Source organism: Pleurodeles waltl, chromosome 6 (genome assembly GCF_031143425.1).
Source record: "Pleurodeles waltl isolate 20211129_DDA chromosome 6, aPleWal1.hap1.20221129, whole genome shotgun sequence".
Classification (NCBI taxonomy): Eukaryota; Metazoa; Chordata; class Amphibia; order Caudata; family Salamandridae; genus Pleurodeles; species Pleurodeles waltl.
In genome coordinates, this window is record NC_090445.1 from 1670036847 (window position 1) to 1670057638 (window position 20792).

The 20792-nt window shown below is 39.7% G+C and overlaps 1 protein-coding gene across 1 annotated transcript in view; it reads right to left on the reverse strand.

Annotated features, from left to right (window-relative positions):
• The window catches only part of C5 (complement C5), a 234277-nt gene that overhangs the window by 96673 nt on the left and 116812 nt on the right, over positions 1 to 20792 (reverse strand). Inside the window, exons 18-22 of the mRNA XM_069241656.1 lie at positions 19323 to 19413; positions 17323 to 17405; positions 12859 to 12998; positions 8451 to 8678; positions 6072 to 6132 (exon numbers count right to left, since the gene is read on the reverse strand). Coding sequence (XP_069097757.1) covers positions 6072 to 6132; positions 8451 to 8678; positions 12859 to 12998; positions 17323 to 17405; positions 19323 to 19413 — 603 coding nt within the window. The remainder of the gene's footprint in view (positions 1 to 6071; positions 6133 to 8450; positions 8679 to 12858; positions 12999 to 17322; positions 17406 to 19322; positions 19414 to 20792) is intronic.

A 20792-nucleotide genomic window follows, 5' to 3' on the forward strand; every position in this document is an offset into this window, starting at 1 on the left:
GCTCTCGGCATCGGCGCGCGGTGTTTTCTTTGATCCGCGCGCTGCTCTCGCGAACCGGTTTGGCACGAGACGCGTTTGGTCAACGCTCCGTGCCAAACGGATTTGTTTTAAAAAAGGTGAAGGGAGTGTCGGAAGATGCTGGACAGAGGAGCTTCCCTTGCATATGTCGCTAGGGTGGTTTCTATTATTAATAAATGCGAACGAATTCTACTTACGTTTGTGCTGCATCATTACTACAAGTAAGCTAGTAGGATTGAGTAAAAATTGTCAACCAGATGGGATCAGCTTTGGATGATGTTGTAGGTTTGCGATTTGATTGACCAGCCCTTCAACTGGTTTTTCCAGGCTTCTATCTTGGTTGAGCTTAAAGTCAACCATTTTATCCTTCTTATCAGTTTATGGTGTTCCACAACTTTTGATTGCTCAATTGCTGGCAGCCTGATCTGAATTGTTCATTGTATAGACAAAATGATGTCAGCACGGCGTGGTTGCTTTCTCCCCTCTAAGCTATCTTGAAATCTAATAATGCTTTGCTCAGATTAGTGCTCAGAAAGATATAGTAGATTGTAGATGAGTTGTTAAATGAGTGAGAGCATCCAATGCATGGGTGGTGGTTTGTTACTGTAATCTGGGCTGATTCAAGTTTATGAGTTTGAAGGAAAATGTTAAATCTCCAACATGCTTGGTAGGGTGTTTTTATGCCGGTGTTGTCTACTCCGAGGCTGTGCATATTAAAGTCAGCCATTAACCTAATTTCTGATGACATGTGCTCGCTGATTAGTTCTTCTAAGGGGGCGATCATTTTTTCTGTTTCCTTTAACCTCTTCTGTTTTGGAAGTTGAAGTATGCATTTAATATTAAAATGGATGTTGTTCCTCCATTATCTCCGGATCCCTTAAAGATATTAGCATGTAACAATTTTGATTTAGGTTTTATTTCAGTAATGTTATCTTTTACGGAGCTTTTTACAGATTTCAATATGCTGCTGAGGGCCTCCCGAATAATTGGACTTTTTTGGCAGGCTTGTGGATCTCCACAAAGCAGGGTAGGAATGTGGGTGTGATTGACCAAGTCTCTTGAAAGCAGATGACGTCTGCTTTATTTATAAATTTGAGTGCGGTCTCACCTTGTAGGATCTTTGTGATTCTTGCTACATTCCACAACACCATTTTTTTTGTTGTGGACTGATGATTTACACTCTTCTCTGCTGTGGGGACAGTGCTAGTGATGTCTAGGTTTTTCCTGAGCAAGTTTTGTGATGATCCAGTTCCAGTCATCTGCTTGGTCTCTTGCCACTCCTGACATTGCGATTATTCTCTGTTGTCTTCCGTGTGCCTCTGGTTGATACAGAATGGTTAAATTCCTGATGCTGGAATTAGACTGCCAGTTTGATGTCCTCATGAGAATGCTTTTTTTTTTAGACTGGGACTGGTCAGCATAAGCCGAGTTTTTTAACACATCGGGATGTTTTTCATCATCTTTGGTACACACAGTGATTCCCCAGTTGGAAAAATGCTTTTTCTCCAGTAGCACCCTTCTTGACAAGTCAACATGCCTCCAGAAAACTATTGTGGATTTGCTCATTAGGCCTTGGTCTCGGGAAACAAATTGCAAACTTTCATAACTTTAATTCTTTGCTTTTGATGGAAGCTAGTGAGGGTATATATTGTAGGAGTTTGAGAATGCTGGGTTAATTGAGAATGTCTATGTTGCCCCAGATTCATATTGTGGGGTAAATATTGTCTTTTGTGGGACCCCTTTTTCTACTAGCATCAGACTTTATATATCATGTGATGGGTTCCAGGTGGCTATTTTAATGGAATGGAGATTGCCCACTGGTGGTCATGTGTGAGGCTTGCCCTGGTGCTGTATTTGTGGAAGGAAAGTTTGCTTCAGAGTGAGGGCATTCTGGTCCCCCTTGACTAGTTGAGGCCATGCATTCCATGCAGGTTGCATATATAGAGCCTCTAGGTACACTGTATGTCTCTCCTGATGTAATTGAGCTACCTGGCTCTGCAGTGAGGCATCCATCATTTCCTTTATCATTTGTTAGCTGGCCATTGTCTCTGAGTTGTTGTCCCCAGGCTTGTAAATTTGTGGTTGTGACACAGGGGTTTTCAGTTGAATCGCTTCTGGTTAGCATCATCTCACCTGGAGATGCTAAATTTGTAGTTTGGGAATTTGGCCCAGGGTAAGAGGGAACCTTGCTCCCTGGATTTGTTGTATCCTCCTAATCCCAGTATGGTTCACGCTTATCCCTCCTATGGAGCTCTGTTGTTCCTTCATTCTTTATTGAACGCCTGTTCTCTCCAACACTGTGTCGCACGCTTGTACATATGTAATCCTGTTTGAGGTCGGTGGGGCATCTTGCTCGTGGGCTTGCTGTACCAGATTTTGGTCCCTATCGGTAAGGAAGAGTGGATAAACAGTGGTAGTCGCACTGTCTATTTTTATTGATGTCACCAATAGCTTGTGCCGGATCTTCATCCCTCCTTTTTCATGTGCTTGTCCTTACGCATTCTTGTTGTTTTATGAGTCACTTTTTTTGCTTTCTATGACAGCACCATGGGAGTTTGATGCTTTGTCCTTTCTTTACCATCTGAATCCTTCTCTAACTCCACTGGGGGAACCTGTTTGCTTCTGATGGTGGTGTAACCTGTAGTAGTATTTGCCTTCCAATTCGATTTCTCTCCCAGTGCCTTGGAGACGTAATCCCTTCGGTTCATTTCTGTTATCACAGTCTGTGCCCTAAGATTATTGGTTCCGCCTTCCACTTCCCCCGTGGTTTGTGTTCCTTCTGGTGGAGTTTTTTTTAAGTCGTCAACCATTGCTGAGAGAACTTTTGGAAAGGTGGACCATTTTTTTACTAGCTTCGAACAATGACATTCATTTGTTGCAGCCTGTTTGTCTATGTCATCAATTTTCTTAGCCATTTCAGCCATTATATGGGCCATTACCTGAACTGTTTCCATCAGAACCTCCAATTTATGAGTCTGCCATGTCCAGGAGTTTGTTGCCGCCACCAATGTTGAGTTAATTGACCTTAGTAGCACGCCCAGGTTGGGGAAGCAAGCTTGTAGAGAATAACTGGAGTTCTCTTGTGGAGATTCTGTGCTCTTGGGATATAGAAGCTTCCTTTAACAGTGTAGAGTCTCTGAGAGATACTAGGCTTGAGCGGGTGCTGACTGTATTTGGGTGTGCGGATTTGTCTGTCATGGGAGGCTGCAGACCCTTCTCTGGCTTGTATCCATTCTCATTGTGGACCTGTGCGGTAACTATGATTCTTTGTTGCCTTGTTTGTTTTTTTGGAAAGTGGAAATTATGATACCCATTCTCTTGCACCTTCCCCCTTGCTCCTCATTTTGAGGTGAATATATATTTGTTATTGCTGAACGTATAGCCATGTGTGATGCTTTGAACAGCACACATAAAAGGTTGCTTAGGCCCAGAACACTCTGGGTTTTGCATTTCCCAAATTTGCGAATTCCAGTTAGGAATTTGGGGAATGCAAAAAATTCACAAATATGGGCCTATAGGTCCATAGGTGCGAATGGGGCCGGTATCGCAATTTGCGATTCAGTAAAAGCATTTGCGATTTTTAAGAAATCGGTATTACCGAATCGCAACTATGATACATAGCATTTTGCGATTCAGAAATAGCGATTTCTTAAAAATCGATACTACCGAATCGCAAAAGGCTTTTTTGATACATCTGGCCCTTTATCTTTATTTCTTACTACTTCACCGATCTCTATTTACTTTACTTCTCCCCCTTCCTCAATCTCTTTCTATATCATCTCTATCTCTACCCCTTCTGCAGCTACTTCACATTTCTAGATCTATTGTTCTCTTTATATGCCTGTCTCTTTCCTGTATCCTGCCCGATCCTACAGGTACCTCTAGCCAGAGAGGTGCACACATATAAAGAGGAGAAAGGGGACCAGAGAGGGGATAAGCAATAAGGAGAACACTATTAGATTCCAACCAATTGAATGGTGTAAATTGTAAGCACCGCACGTTGAGTTTCACTGTTGCAGAAGAATCGCACGTAGTGACGGAGTATATTTATGAGGACAAATTTTGATAACTAAAGCTACAATATTAAGCACTGTGTACACATGTCTTGTTTAAATGGTATGATTTAATGACTATTTTTATGAAACTGAATTGATGTACACATGTCTTGTTTTAATAGTATACACTAATCTACTAAGATCTAATAGGTTACCCTTAGCATGTAGGGAGTGTCAAACTGAGTAGTCTCTGAATTCCAAATAAAGTGTTATTGCTGCAAGTAAAAACAATATAGACACAAACTCAAAAATAGATGGATTTATCAAAGCTTGTTCAAGGGGTTTTTTGGTGATATTTGGCTGACGAACACCAGGCACCTTTAGCTTTCTGCTGTTTTTGTAAGCAACCATTTTAAAGTTTTAGTATATTATTCTATAATTTATTGCATGATAAAAGTTTGAATGAGTGAAAAAATGTATTCAAAGTTGTTACAAACAAGGGGTCCTACAATACATCTTACTTGAGACCCCAAAAATCCTTAAGATGTCGCTTCTATGAAATTACACGAGATAGAGTATTTGGTGGGATTGGGTCAGAAAAAGGAGTCTGGTATGCTGGCTTAATAGAAGAGAATAATAAAAAGAGTCCCTCACCCGTTCCTGAACCAACCAAGTAAGCGTCTCAAGAACTGTACTGATCTTGAAACGTTCTATTTAAAGACAACTCTACATTAGTAACAATACACTTGTGGGCCCTATTGTATCCAGGTGAAATATGGTGGTGTGTTTGCACCTAATCCTGGTGAAGGATTTAAAGGGGATGTCATCCAATAGGAAATAGAAAACAACTAGGCAGCAAGCCTTTTCCCTCTATGCACCCAAAATGTGGAACAATATCTTCATCCAAAAGGCTGCCATGACTCTCCTTCAGTTTAGGAAAGAATTGAAAACATTCCTTTGCATCGCAATGCATTTATAGTACACAAACCAGCTACCACCCCTATCACTCATTGACTCTACACTTGTCTTTGACGATGTACAGTGCTCCGCGTCCATAGGGATAAGTTTGTGCTATAGAAATACAACATATATACATACATACAAGAGACCTCCAGTATGGAGGGGGGGAAGGAACCTGAGTCCTAGAGGGGCTAAAATAACCGAGGAAAGGAGAAGCAACTGCTAGATCTCTCACAACAAAGCAATGATTCACTGTGGGGACCCTGTATTTCTCCTAATCAGTTTTATATACTGCAGATTCAGCAATGATTCTGTCGGATTTGTTCAAATAACCTTTCATAACTTAGTAGGGGGGCTAAAAATGTCCTCACGTTATAATCAATCAACGAAAAACTACAGACACCTTTTCAGGTTTCTCAAAGATGAAACATATATTGCTTCTGAACATATTAATTTACATAGGCACATATACCCACAGATGCTCCTTAAAAAGAATACTCCTGAAGTACTGCCTGTGATGTAGTGGCTCCTGATGTACTGTCTGTGATGTAACTACTCGTTATGTAGTGCCTGAGATATAACAGTTCCAGATGTACTGTCTGTGCTTAAAGGTCACACCCTGCGGACATATTTAATTTGGTAGCTGAGATAAAGACGAAGAAAATGCCACCAAGGTGCAGGTCGCCTTATGTTCTCTGTACTGATTGGTTAACCTAAAGTATGGGCCTAGTTCATTGAGTGGTAAAAAACAGGCTTCGATGAGGGAAAGAGAGACAGGCATGCCAGAAAACTCTGAGGCTGAAGTTAGTCAGTTATTATGTTTTGCTCCAAGATGCTTCATAAATGTACGCTCAAATGTAGTGGCCTGATTGGCCCAGGACTGGGCCAATCAGATTACTCCCTATCCCCATTACCAGACTTGTCTCTCTTTCTTCCTACACAGCTTGACAATGGCATGTGAATTTTTTGTTTCATCCACCAACAGAAGAAGCAAGCATTCCAGGTGACATGGTAGAGTTTACAGGTGACTCGAATTATAAATAAGTGCTGGAAGAGCGTTTCCTCTATGCAGGTGCAAAATCTAACTTTGTTCCATACCATAAACTCCTTGTGGGTCCAGGGTGAATCCAGCCAGCTTCTCCTTTTTTACGCCTTCTGGCTAAAGTCAAACAGAAGTTATAGTCAGATAATATAACAGAGGTGTGTGCAACAGCTTAAGAAGTAACAGAAGGGCCTGATTTTACAAATTTGATATCGAGCTCACATAGCTCAGAGAAGCAGCAGAGCGCTGTACAGCCAATACTTAAATGAAAAAGATAAAACTCAAGCAAGCATGACCTCCTACTCAGGACAATGCAGTCTGTGAGGTCAATTTGAGGCAGGAAAACCGCATTCGACAGAGAGGAGGTGTTAGCATGTAAGTAGCACAGTGGCAGCTTTGTTTTATATTTGTAATACACACAATTAAGATATTAGGAAAATAGAAATAAAGTTATTTGTTCAAAATCGAAAAACCAGTATAGTCAAGAAGAACAAATAGGAATTAAAAATCTAGGTCCCTTAGATCTAAGTTTAGCCACTGAGGAGCGAAGCCTATATTCAACGTTACACTATTGATTTGTACTTTATATGATTTTCATTTTTTTCACTCCTCTTTTTTCTGCAACTGGGTCACTATGACCTTTTTGCTTAGGCAACTCACAAGCTACTTACTAATTGATGTAATGACTATTTTGACTAAACTGAATTACTTAGTTATTGATTTCTGATAGAATTGCTGCCTGGTTTGATACTATATATTGTTCTTGCGGCTGTAATGATCACTATGATCTTTGTTCTTTTTGCCAGTGTGACCTCCTGACAAGACTTTTTATCCCAGACGCCCGGGCTACTTATTTGACCTGCATAATTCATGTTTCCTGTAATCTAATGCATGATCTTGTTCTGCACAGTATTGGACTGGTATGTAGGGCAATCGGGCAATCAGGCAGTGCCCGATGGTCTGGTCCGACAGGTGCATGGGTGGGCTGGTTTTTTGGCTATTTGTGGCCTGTTTTATGGTCTGCTGGGCCGGTTTGTACTGTTGATTTCTTTGATATTAAAACAAACGTTGACTGCAGCAAGCTCCAATCTATGCAGTCTTCTAACACGTGCAAAACACTTATACGGCGTCTTTACAAGTTCAAAACTGCTCCAATTCGTAAATGTGGGCTAAGTTTTTAGCTATCTAATTCTCTAATTGGGGCCACTTTTATTTTGGTGCCCTGGCATATTTTCTGTCCCCGTCCGACTCTGGATCTGCACTTGGCACACCCCCTGAAGGTGCCCCCAGTGCTGAATATGACCATGCATCCAAAGGGACCTTTTATGAGGGTAATAGGAGGTCCTTGGACTCTAGGCACTACCAATCGATGGGTGCACCCAGACACTCTGTACACCGTGGGGGAGCCCGGTCCCACTCTTGAAAATCAGGCCAGGTTCACTGTCAATGAAAGACCGCCCCATGGATCTGGCAATCGCTTCTGTTCTGTGATGCACGATTATGCCAGGAGGGCCACCTGGAACGGAAGGTGCATCATTTCCACCCACTCCCTGGTTCTCCCACTTCGTGCAGGCTCTGAATGGAGCTGTGACTCCACTAAGCAAATGTGCAACTAAAGTTTGATGAATCGGGGCTTTAACTGTTTACTACAAATACCACTGCTTGCATTTTTTTTTAACTTGCTAAATATGCTTTTCGTCTGGTCTTTGGTTTTTAGTTGTGCACAATGTATTGTGGTTCTATGAAATTTACAACATAGGTCACCTCATAGTTACCAAACTTTCTACTTAACCATAACATTAATAACATGTTAACCGAAAACTGAAACATTAATGGCACAAGTCCAAGCCTGAAGAACATGAAACCAACTCTAGGGTGCGCAGGAGAGGCTGCCACAGACCAGTTAAGAAAGCCAAATAGACTTTCTTTAATATAAATACCAACAAAGAATCTATACACACATACATGCATACGTTTATATATATATATATATATATATATATATATCCACACACACACATTTATCTAGAGCAAGGTGCCATCTTTCGGTTATTTCTGAGCATTAGAAGAGCTGACAGCATACAGAGGGGACAAAGGATGTGGGAGTCCAGCTCAAGGGTTTGGCCAGTGTCCTACGTTCTTCTAGTACTGATGTCTGGTGAGTTCATTTAGAAAGCAAGTCTGAATAGTTCAGTCAACAAGAATTTCCTGAAATTTAAGTAGCACCTTACTCGAATTTACAGTTTTATATGTACAAGTAGTGCAGCATTTATCACCTGCTATGACGTACCCAACTAAAGTGAGGAAGAGTAGAAAAGGACCATACACCAACTCTCATCAGCCTCTTACAATATTCATCAAGATGTTCCTTTTCCACGTTGTACAAATAAAGAATCTCTCCTTTCAAAAAAATCCACGATAACATTTATGCTTACCACGACTCTCAAAGTTTTCACCACAATTTCATGTCCATAGTCAGAGTTGAGTGTGAAGTTGATGGTGTGCAGCCCAAGTTCCAGGGGCAGGATTTTGAACTTTACCGCAGTAACGGAGGAGGCCTGAAGATATGAATGGCTGCAAGAGGTGGTCTGGATCCCTTTTACTTTGGCGGACATGCCTTTGAACAAACAGATTTGCTCTCCGACTGCCATTGTGACGCACGCCTGGAAGAGAGTGCAGCATATTTTGAGTGCTCATGCTAACCAATCTATGGAATTACCTGGCAGCTTCTTCTATAGTCTCCACGTATCACTGTCAACTAGCCATCATAGTAGGTAATTTGATATCCTTGGAGACGACATTTACATAGTAAAGCCCCATCATGAGGAAAGCATGAAAGGGGCAGGGGCTTTACTGTCTCAGCAATAAACCTTGATGGCCTGATTCACAAAGGTAAACTTAGACCTGAAGTTTAAGTTTAGACCTGAAGTTGATGTTTAGACCTGAAATCTAAGTTTAGGCCTCAGGTCTAAAGTTAGACCTCAGGTCTAACTTAGACTTCAGATCCAAAGTTAGACTTCAGGTCTAACTTAGACTTCAGATCTAAAGTTAGACTTCAGGTCTAACTTAGACTTCAGGTCTAAAGTTTGGCTTCAGTTTTAACTTAAACTTCAGGTCTAAATTTACCTTTGTGGATTGGGCCCTGAATATATAGTAATTCATACAGCTCAGCCTAGGAATTAAGCACAAAATGGGAGACAAGGAATGGGTATGAATCCCTTCTCTAACCCCTGCTGCTCTGTTGGGACTCAGGCGGGCTGCTAAGGGGTGCAGAGAAATTACTTGAAGGTATAGGCCTGTTTACCTTCCAAAGGCCTAGCGTCTCGCACTAAGGATGAGGGAACCTCTAAACCTTTCTGCAGAACCACACATACAGCAACAAAACCTCCCGTCTCTGCCACCTGCTTAGTGAAGCCCCAGTAACCCGTTAGGTAGGGTCTACTGTGCTATACACAAGCTATACACTGAGCACAATTTATTTAATATAAAACAACTCTAAACGGAGAGTGCAATAATGAGTGATTCTAAAATAAGGACATTGAAATATAAACATTAAGATAACTATATATAAAAATCTTGTAACATTATTGAATAGCTCATTGAGGATAGTTGCTCAAGATCATCTCCTTTGCACATTAACCAGCTGATCAACAGAATTATGTACACCAATGATGTGTATTTACTAGGTAATAAGGGTGTAATAAGAGTACAACAATCAGTTTCTACATAGTTGCAAGTGTTACTATAAAGTTGTTTAGGATTGTTCTCTTGTTACTCTTTGGTAAGAATTTACTGTGCCTTCACTGATGCTTAACTACTGCATTTCCTTTATTTTTCGTCATTTTGCATCAAATGTTACCGAAAGGCCAATTGATATATAGCTTACTGGTCCGATCTACATCTCAGTGGGAAGGGTGGTGGAGACTCCACCTTTGCTGGCCCATCATCGGCAGACCTAGTAGCAGAAGACACTTCATATGTAAAGAAAGTTCTCTGTTCCACTGGGAATGTTTACGGGAAGTGCTGTCACCAGCATATCAGGAAGTCTGTCAAGAAAATTGCAGTACTGGCTGTGCCGGTCAGCAGAGGGTGTTTCTGAAAGAAACGCCCTGACACGGTGGGAGTTTACATTTTCTATTTCCCCATTTTCAATTGTCTTCTCTTCCATGCCTATTGCAAACTGGAAAAAACTACATTTAAATGTCCACCTTAAACACAGTGGGTCTTGTAGTGCTGTGTGGCTCAATGTTTAGAGGGGCAGACCCTGATACAGAAATCTGGCCTGGGACCAGGGTTCAATTCCCGCCTTGGCGGGTCTTGAGCTCAATTTCCTTGGACCTGATAATTCTCGCATCGGTGCCTAATCTAATTCATGAGTCTAACTCTGGGCAATAGCTTGCTTAATCTCCACAATGGCCCCAACAGTGCTGGGATGCCTGGCTTCACCCTGGGGGTGCCCAGGAGTGGGCACCTCACAGGGAAAAGCCAGGAGGGGTTCCACAGCGGTTGTGTGTACAGCGCCTTGAGACCCTAACGGGTGAGTAGTGCGCTGTACAAGTACAAAGTTTACAGTTTTAGACAATAGATCTGCATTGGCTGGTGCTGTGGCGAAACCAGTTGAGGCTTGGCTCCTGGAAATGAGCATTTCTACCTAGAGGTGGGTGAGCCACTGAAAGTTCAAGCCAGGCTCGAGCCTCCAGCCTGGCTATGGCTCAGCTCGTGATCCTGTTGGAAACTCAAGTCCATAACAAGCCGAGCTTTCACATGGTTTCTGCTGCCTCCCTCCTTCTACCCAGGATGTGGTGTTATGGTCAGAGCTGCCAATGGTTGAACTTGCAAACCAAGTTTGAGTCTTGGCATCGGCCCAATATCCTATGATTCTGGGCAAGTCAATTCATCTCCCCATTCCTATCAAGAATGCATGTGACCTTGTTTAATGTAACTTGTGCTCATGTAAAGCGCTCCTATAACCTTCAGGTCGAGTATGCGCTACATTTGGAAAAGTGCACTGGGGTAAAAACGAAGTCTTAGCATTAGGAAAAACAAATAGATACCAATTTACTGGCTGATTTCTACAATGTGAAGGTAGAAAACCTGGATTCATCACAGGTTCCCCCCCTTAAATCATGTTATAAGGAAAATGATTTATTTTGCTAAAACTCTTTTTTCTTCATTATCGCATATAAAAGCATTTTCAGACTTCCAGTTGTACAATATTAACACTTATAATTAGTTCTCAGTGCAGTGCAATAATGTGCTCTATTAGCATCAAACCTTCCACGTTAAAAAATACACTTTTTTGAATTTTGAAGACACTTCATCATATTTTACATTAAGTTTGTTGTATGATTTGCATAGCAAATATTTTCAGGGCGTGGCTCATGCGTGGGCTATGAGATTTGAGCTAAACCCTTGGCTCGGCTCTGGCTTGGCTCTCCCTCCTAATTTGCTAAGTCACCCACATCTAGTCCTACCACCTATATATGAAGGTAAGTGAAAGGTTGGTTGGGGGCACATTTCCAACTGAGGCAGCTGCCAGTTTGCTGTGCTGAAATGGAAGTTTCACCAAAAGTTCTGTCTCTGACAAGGTAGGAGCCCTTTCAGCAAAACAGCAATGCTGGCCATGCTACCATCTAATGGAGATTCAACCAACATGTTTTGGTCTTTCAGAAACAAACCCCAAAGCATGAGTTTATGACTTTAGCATTGAGAGGCAAAGTTCTTTAAAGTAGAAGAGGTACAATGTGGTGGTAACGAATCATTTAACAGAGCTGACAAAACATTTGACCCATACTTGCCTACCCAGGTTATCCAAGGTTCCTGAAAAGATATTGGCTAGCGGCTTTCAAAAATGTCTTGAGACAGAGCCATGGTGGGTTAACATCAACCTGTATTCACTTCAGATAGGAGACTGAACCAACCCTGCTCAATGGCCTTGAAAAAATCCTTATCTAGCGAGACCAAGGGTCTTCTGATCCTTTCAGTTCTGTCAGTAGCCTTAAGCACTGTGGATGATAAATGTCTGTGAAATCACCTGGAGTCTGTCACTCGTGTCTCTACACATGCTCTTGAGTGGTGTTGTGCTCATAAAAGAACAGGGAGTATTGCATCATGAAAATGCACTCTGAATATCTATTGTATCATCCCCCAATTGGCATCTTTATGTCAACTGGCACAAACAAACTTGCAACATGTTGTTCTGTGTGCATGTTCTTGTATATGCATTTGTTTAAATATTGACATTTTTATTGGATTTTGTGACCTGTGGTTAGATTATTTTAAAGTGATCACCTCACTCCTGCTAATTACGGACACTGTCTCCAGACATGAACTTTCCATTCACAAATCATTGATTTCAGGCGTGCTAGTCTTTTTAGTTCAATAGAAGCAGAGCAAGACTGCAGCATCTAGAATCATTCAGGCTACCACACAAAAGTCCAAGACAGAATACTGTGTCCAAAATGACCTGGAGGAAGGCAGTCACCCTAGATCAGCTGTTTAATGAAGGTAAGCAGGAAGCTACTTATCCCTTGGTGGGGAATTCCTTACTATTGTGTAACCTAGCTTAATAAGTAATCTACATGTTAATATAGTTCCAGGTATACTTTGTGGAGACGAGTTAAGTAAAATGTAGGCAGAGCACCCCAGCAGAAGCAAGGATGTGTCTGCTTGGCCTCCAGACCCAAGGTCAAACAACAGAATATCAAACACTGCAACACGGAACCATGATCCAGGTTGGGCTGGATAACATAGATGTGAAAGGGATATTAAAAGTACTACTCAGCATACATCTCTACTGTGTATTAGGAAAGCTGACCATTTCTGAAAATATAAACTGATTACCCTAACTCTGGAGTCTCTGTAGTTATAAACAGAGCCAATCAGCTCAATCTGTTCCCCGCGGACAACCGAGTAAGGCACATGCGCATTGAGGAAGACATCTTTAAACACCTCTACTCTCACCGGATCAGCCACACAGAGACCTGCAGGAGAAAGACGGAGAAAAGGAGAACAAAAAAACACAAAAGATTAAAGTACTTGTTTACTCGAGACTCGACGCAAGGCATACTTTGATGAAATGGGTCTGACAATTTCAGTCGACTTGGCTACACCTGGACAGCACTTTTTTATCATGAGTAAAGCTGTGCAGAACAGCACCAATAATGATCTCATACAGGGTGAGAGTGGTCCAAGATGTGGTCCTGTTCCTCTGCTAGGCTTAAAAGATTTTTAATGAAGTAGCAAAATGCACAGGCGTGCAGGCACATGGATTCATAACATTATCTGACAAATTTGATTTGGAGCTGGAGCAAGATAGATAATGACTACAGTTTTCACATATGGAACCAGATAAACTATACACCACCCGCTATAATTCTCCATCCCATCTACATTCTTTAAATAGCCATTGCTACTATATGCCAAGGAGTGAGCAAAAACAACTTCCATCCATAATTTCTGGCAAGTTCAGGCATTTATAATGCAGGAGGTAAGTTGTTTGTGCCGAACTCCACTGTATGTTGCAGTATCATGTCATGCATATAGGTATTTTAACGCTGTTTCCGGGGAGAACCGGTGGCTGATGGACAGAAATAGGGCCTCCTTCTCAGTGCCCCAGTAATTCATATTCAAATGCAAAGAGAGGTTTGCATCCGAATTGTGATTATAAGTAGTGCACAAATGAAACACTTTTCCATGCACAAGTCCACTACAGGTATAACCGGGCAAAATATGTACATGGGAAAAATAAAATATTCCAAGTTTTGCACTTAAAAAGGAGAAAAACATGAGGAATTACTGAAGCAGCCTTTAATGCAAGATGCATAAAACAGAGTGATGTGATAATACTACACTTAGGAAAACTGAACCCCTCAGTATTGATAAGTTTTCATATTGAATTACCACATCATTTTATTACAACCCATGGAATGAGGGCCTCACAATGAAAAACAAACCAACTGTTGACTCCTTTTAACTAACCCTTGGTGAGCCAAAGGAATATGAGAAGCTATTGAAAGTTAATTTTAATGTACAAAATCAAATATTATGCTGTTCCGTTTTCATTCATCTGCTCGGGAAAAGGTAAACTTAAATAAATGTTTGATAGGGCTACATTATAATTCTTGAAGGCAAAACATAATTTAGACTCATTTTAAACTCCATGCCTACCCCATTCTCTCATACTCTTCCCTTCATTCCCCCCCACATCCTTTCTCCATATTTTTAAGTATATACTTTATTTTGTAATTCTGCATATAGGAAAAAAGAGAAATTGTATGATTGTGATATTGGATGTGTAAGATTCATCAATTAAAGTTTTTAAAAAGCGGTGCTTCCTCTTTTGAGGGGGATACCATTAGTGTATACAGTGAGTCTATTTATTTATCTTGTCTGATAACTTGTTTTTATATGACGGTTCATATCCTTCTGTTTAAGCACTGTACATAACTAGTGCGCTATTACCTAATGCAATGGTGCTTAGCATACCAACCTCAGAAAAATGGAAGCCTGAGTTTGCCATGCTGGAACAGAACCCATGGTCTACATATTACAGGAAAATTCAGCAGGTATCATTTTGCTCACTGAACCATTTTGAAAGCATATAAAGAAACCAATATGCTTGCAAAAGTCACATTTAATGCACAAACAAATTCTTTGCTTTAAAAATTAGCTAACAGTTCGACAACAGTATCCTGGCACTAGATTAACGTTGTTACTCCAAGCCTATAATCTTTCATTGGCAATGTCTTTAATGGGGACTAAACATAGTATGCCCATTGTGCCTTCCTTCTTTAGTACAGGCCCAGTATGGGTTTTATACTTTGTAATGATCAAAATGGATGCAAACAGACAGATGGTCCGAATCAGGATGAAGAGCTGTATCTACTCCTGCATTTGTGGTAAAAAGTATACTTGGTTGTGTCTATAAAATAATAAATAAATGACCAGAAGAGCTACTCCAAGATAGTATAGTCAGGAGTGGGAACTTCTGGTTGTTTTTGGCACTACTGCAGGACTTATTGATCACCAGTAGGGTGTAAAAAATAGACATGTTTGATAAACACTGAGATTTTGGTTTTTGTTGCTACAATTGAAGGATAGAGTTTTGTTGGTGTTTTATGGCAAGACATTGTTATGTAAACTGTACCCGTTGTATATGCCTTGTATGTCAAATGTAAATTGTACGCATTTAAAATACATTACTTATGCAGGTCACATTAATGAGGGACATAACCCAGGTCTCGCTAAACATAACAAAACCCCTATTGTAATAATAAGAACAAAGATATGATCTTTCATATTTACAAGCAAATGTTAAATAAGTGAACTTGTGAATTTGGACTACAGCACTAGTACAAAGGAAAGTGTTATTTATGAGTTAACAGTAGAAACATGGTTATTTTACCAGACAACAATGATTAAATCATTCACTGCTGTTAAAGCTCAGTACATAATGATCATATGCATATCCAATCAGTATAATATTGCTTTTTTTGTCTGACCTATGCATTTATAAGATACAAGAAAAAAGGTCCTTTTTTCTTTGAAATGTATTGCAGAGGTCTTTGAAAACATGAAATACCAGCAGGGCTAAAAAGCAGGCAAAATTATCACTAACAATAGTTTTCTGCACTTGTTTTAAATTGATGATCCATCTTGTTGGAACATTCAGAATTGCCTCTCCTGCTTCAAATTCAAATTGACTTATTGCCTAGCCTGACCGACCCATCACACGAACACATGGTAGACCCACACATTCCCCCTCAAGAAATATTGAGGTATGTATTTGTTGTTAAGGGAAATTGGATAGCTTGAATGGACACTAAGTTGGTGGGTTTATTTTCCTGCTGTTCAGCATCCCTTTTCCTGATGCACTTCAGAGTCAGCTTCTAGCTTCTGTCATCAGAAAAGGGGTAAAGTTATTGTTTCTACCATAACTGAGCCAAACAGGACCTCTTGAACCTCTCAAACCAGACCACGGCCAACAACACAGGCCTTCCCAGGACTTTGGTTCACTGTGATTTGTATTCAACAAATTGGTCATTTACTGTCTGCTATTAGATTTGTTTACTGCCTTCAATAATGTTGATTATTCAATCTCCTCATTTATTTGGTATGGGCATTGCTCTTTAATCTTACTCCAGTGTGCTCTTTACCACTGCAATCTATTCAGCACTCCATTCTACGTTCTGTTTTGCCCTAGTTACATACCCAACATTTCTCAATACTTCGCCCATCCACGGTGGCTCTTTCATACATCTTATTTTCAGTTTTGATCTTCACACTTTTTTTGCATTTCCATTCCTTGGCTCTGCCGTGCTTATCACAACATAGAACTCCATATGAACAAAGCCGTAACCTTAATACATACACTCTTGGGCTTCTGCACTCTTCCTTCTGCCACCTTATACCTTCTGTCCTCTCAAGATTTAGCTCTTTGATGCTGATATCTCAAAATTACAGATTTCCTGCCAATAGAAATTCTGTTCTCTCACATTCAATCTGCTCAAAATGCACTTTAGCTATCTCAATCTTTTCTTTGTCTTCATTGTTGTCTTAAATTTCCCTTTTCGAGAAACAGATGAATTGTTATGTTTTATTGATGGTTTTGTAATAAGTGCCTTGCATTCAAGTACTTTAAGTAAAGCACTATTTTCATGGACAGATCAGTGGAAAATGCTCAAGTTCTGTGACAGAGGTGCAGAGAAGTGGACAGAGAAAATCAAGGGGGAGACACATTGATGAATAAATAAATGACCCAATATGTAATGCAGCTTGCCCTTACTGAACTGCTTTAAGGCCGTCCAGTTTTGTCACTGTCTCCATCTTAAAGTCTGATACAGGGATATTTCAGTGTGATATAGCACTGAAAACTGAAATTTACCATGTCATGTCCTGAGATTTCAACTTCTAGGTAGTGACTGTGAGCGAAATAATTGTATGTAAATGCTAGATGTGTGTTGTGACGTTTCAAATGTATCTTTACAATAATAATAACTGTTCCTCTCTTACTCACCCTGAAGCTGTCTCTCTCACCCTCCACTACTTCAATGTAGGTTACCAGATTGGAACTAAATATCAGTGAATATTTCATTGTAAATGCAGTTCAAAGAAAAGGTTTCTAACAGATAGCCTAGATAGGACAGAATATCCTGGAGTTCAGGTCATGTGGTGTCATATAGGGACAATTATAAAAAGTCATTAGCATGGTTACTTATACTCTCAATAGAATGTGATGAAATTCTGGCAACAGGATGGCTGCAGATCTCTAGTCACTGCAAAAGCCCCAACACAGCATGTGCTTACCTTGGTCAGAGATACCAATGCCTTGAATTTCCCAAGAAGTCAAAGAATCTGGTAGAGTAAATGACAAGGACTGGGAACCTGATCTGAGAACATAAAAAAGAGTATCGCACTTCATTATATTATAAAGAACATGTATACTGTGTGGACGTGCCAAGTGATCTTCATCTTATGTGCATTATAAAAAGGGTCACATTATAATAGGGACAAGTGGCAACAGTTTCTTCAAAAGGGCAAGCAAATCTAAAGAGTGAAGCACAGACCTAGGTTGGACAACCTTTTGCAAAAACCATAGCTTCCTTAGTAGTGGTAACTGTCATAGCATGTACACAGAAGAGTGCATAGCACATAGACTTAGAATGGAGAATTAACTGCTGCTTTGTGGTTATGTGCATTGCTCCGAGGACCTTTGACCTCTGGAGGCCCCACCAGGGTTAGTGCAAAGTCCATGGACTACTCTGACAATGGAAGCCAAAGGAAGCGTGATGGGCAGGTGTGTACCAGCTTGCCAGGTTCTTCTCTTCGGAACATCTCGTAATTACTCTAAATACTAAAATACTTCCTGTAGTTCTGAAGATTTCTTCATGTGGTTTTGCATGGTACAATTGGGACAAAGGCATGCATATTGGTTTTTCGTGAAAATAATCTGATTGCCACATCCTTGCAGTTTAATATTCACAAGGTGAGTGTTTTTAAATTCAATAGGTGATAAAGTGGCACGGAGATTTAGCACCAGGTAAAACTAAAAAGTAGATATTACCAGTTTGCATGGATAATTATTCCACCCCATAAATGTAGAAAAAACAGAAATCTCTGCAAACTTTGTGAAGGCCAATGATCAGGATATATGTACAACTTCAACCATCCAGTAAAAAAGCACACACCTCTGGTAATGAGATGGATAATAAGACTGTGGGTGGAGCCATCCCATTACAGAATTCGCAAAAACAGAGAAACCCCTCAAACTAAGAGGATAGTGTAGAAATATCAAATCAAAGAAAACTACGCAAGGTGCTGACCAATCCACACAAAATAAATCAACCTCCACACGGATACACTTTCTCATGTCACCATTCAACTCTGAAACCACTGTGTGAAAACACAATTGGATGGCATGTATAATATATATTTATGAAAGGTTTTTCCAGTTACATAAAATCTTCTTTTGTTAGTTCGAAAAATGTATACTTCATAGACAACACAAAGCATGGCAGAATTAAAACCAAATCAGGTAGCACCCCAGAACTGATCTGGTCCACAATTGCTTGTAACCCTGACACTGAAGACCCAACACACTAATACTACCAACTGTGACAACAGAGACTCTACCCACCTGTGTACTTGTGCCTACTCACCAGTGTACCTGTGTCCTTAGCATTGTAACATAAACTTACCCATAAGCATCCTGGCCTATGGTATTACAGAAACTCAGCAAAGATGTGCCTTTTGTTCTGACCAATGGGTGACCTTGTATATGGCATCATAAACCCAACCCACATACCTTCCAGGTTATGATCTCATAGGCCCAAGAGATAGGCATTCATGGCTATGATGTCATAAACCCATCACAATTTTACCTTTGACTGTTACCTCCTAGCTCAAACAATGTGTGCTCCTGACTAAAACACTCAACCAACCCACTCGTACACTTAACTATAACATAATAGACCTGGCCCATTTGTGTCCTTGACTATGGCTTGATAGATTTGATCAAAGTTCATCCTTGATTATGACATGATAAAAAAGTTTCATATGATCCCCCGAATATGATATCATATGCATGACCTATGTTCATCCTACATACTCTCAAACCTATCACATCATTAACCCTTCAAGGTGCACCTCTGAGTAGGACATCTTGGACATATACCACTTCCAAACATGACTGTGACCATCACAGCACTCTGTGAAATGCACCCCTGGCTATGACATCAAATGCCAGATGCATGTGACCTCTTCACAATACAATAATTGCATTAAATCTTATATATTATTTGCAGTACCTGTCTGTGATTTTGTGGGTTTTCCACATCCAGCTTTCAGGGAAAAAGCTACGAACTTGTGGTGAATCCACATCAAAGAGACTCCTTATATCTGTAAAAAAGACAATCTGTTGAATCACAAAATGACAGTGGTATGTTCCTAAATAAGGAACCAATACTAAACATATGCCATGATGTACAGAAGAAAAAAAAATTGCTGTCGCAATAATATATGTATGTATGTCTTGGTATTTCTAAAGTGTAAAGCTAGCTGGCTATTAATGGAAAACCGCAGATGGAGCATGTCTAATTAAACTTATGTGATAGTAAACCCCAAACAGTTTGCTCATTTGTGATCACTAAATTTCTTTGAAATATAGCTGTAGTTAGATACATGTGTATAAAGTTGCATTAGTCAAGCATAGCAGCTGCTGACCACCTTGAAATCTAAGAAGCGAGTGCAGGGGAGTGGTTACAATCCCACAGTCCACAAGGAATAAACTATGTTGCCTGTCTATCTAGTCAGTCCAACCAAGGGCTTACCTCCTGGAAAATGTGATACTAGAGTATGGACTCCAAATTATAATGTGACCGTATTATTGTGATCAAAACAACAGTGTGAAAATACGACATAATATCAGGGGTAAGTATACCCTTTCTTAATGTTTGAGAATAATATTGATAATCAAAATACAATACACCACAGTATAAGATTTTTTTAATGTATTTCGAATATGTTTTTGCTATATTTTTGTATATAAATATATGTTAGATTATTGTTTCATAATATTACATTTAGTTGGGTATTTTTTCCAGCTTGTGGGCTTTATCGAAGTTATAGGTGGGTTGTCTTTTGCTATGAAGGTAATGTTATAAATATATCAATAATTATTGGATTAATAAGATTATTAATTTGTGTTATTTTACTTGATGAATAAAAATAACTTTTATCTTACTAAATATATATTGAAAAACAGACTTGTGTTTTTTTAGTTTTTTTTATATTAAGATTGAGTTTTTGAAGGTCTGGGTGAGTAGTTTATCATTTTGATGAAGATTATTTTACACATCTTAATTTTGTTTTACAAACTGTAGTACTTTGAAAAACCTGCTTTACTATTTAATTTGATATATATTTTTTAATATTTTCTTGTTAAATAAAAAATAATGTATTTTTTGTTTCTTTGCTCGTAAAACATTGTACATACATACAAATATATATAAATATATATTTTTCACTGAAAAAACAAAGGTTAAAGTAACATTATAGGTGTAAATTTCAGTGACAACGTAACATTTTGAACTTAAAAAAACCATTGAAATTCACCACTTAGATTTATAGTTATTTCAAGTAGCTATAACTCGTGCCCTACGGTAATTATAACTCTCACCCCCGCTATGCACAGTTCTCTCATAATTAATTCTATTGCAAGTGTTGCAGTGATATTATCGATGATGATATTCTTGGCCCCCGCTTAGTGATGATTCACC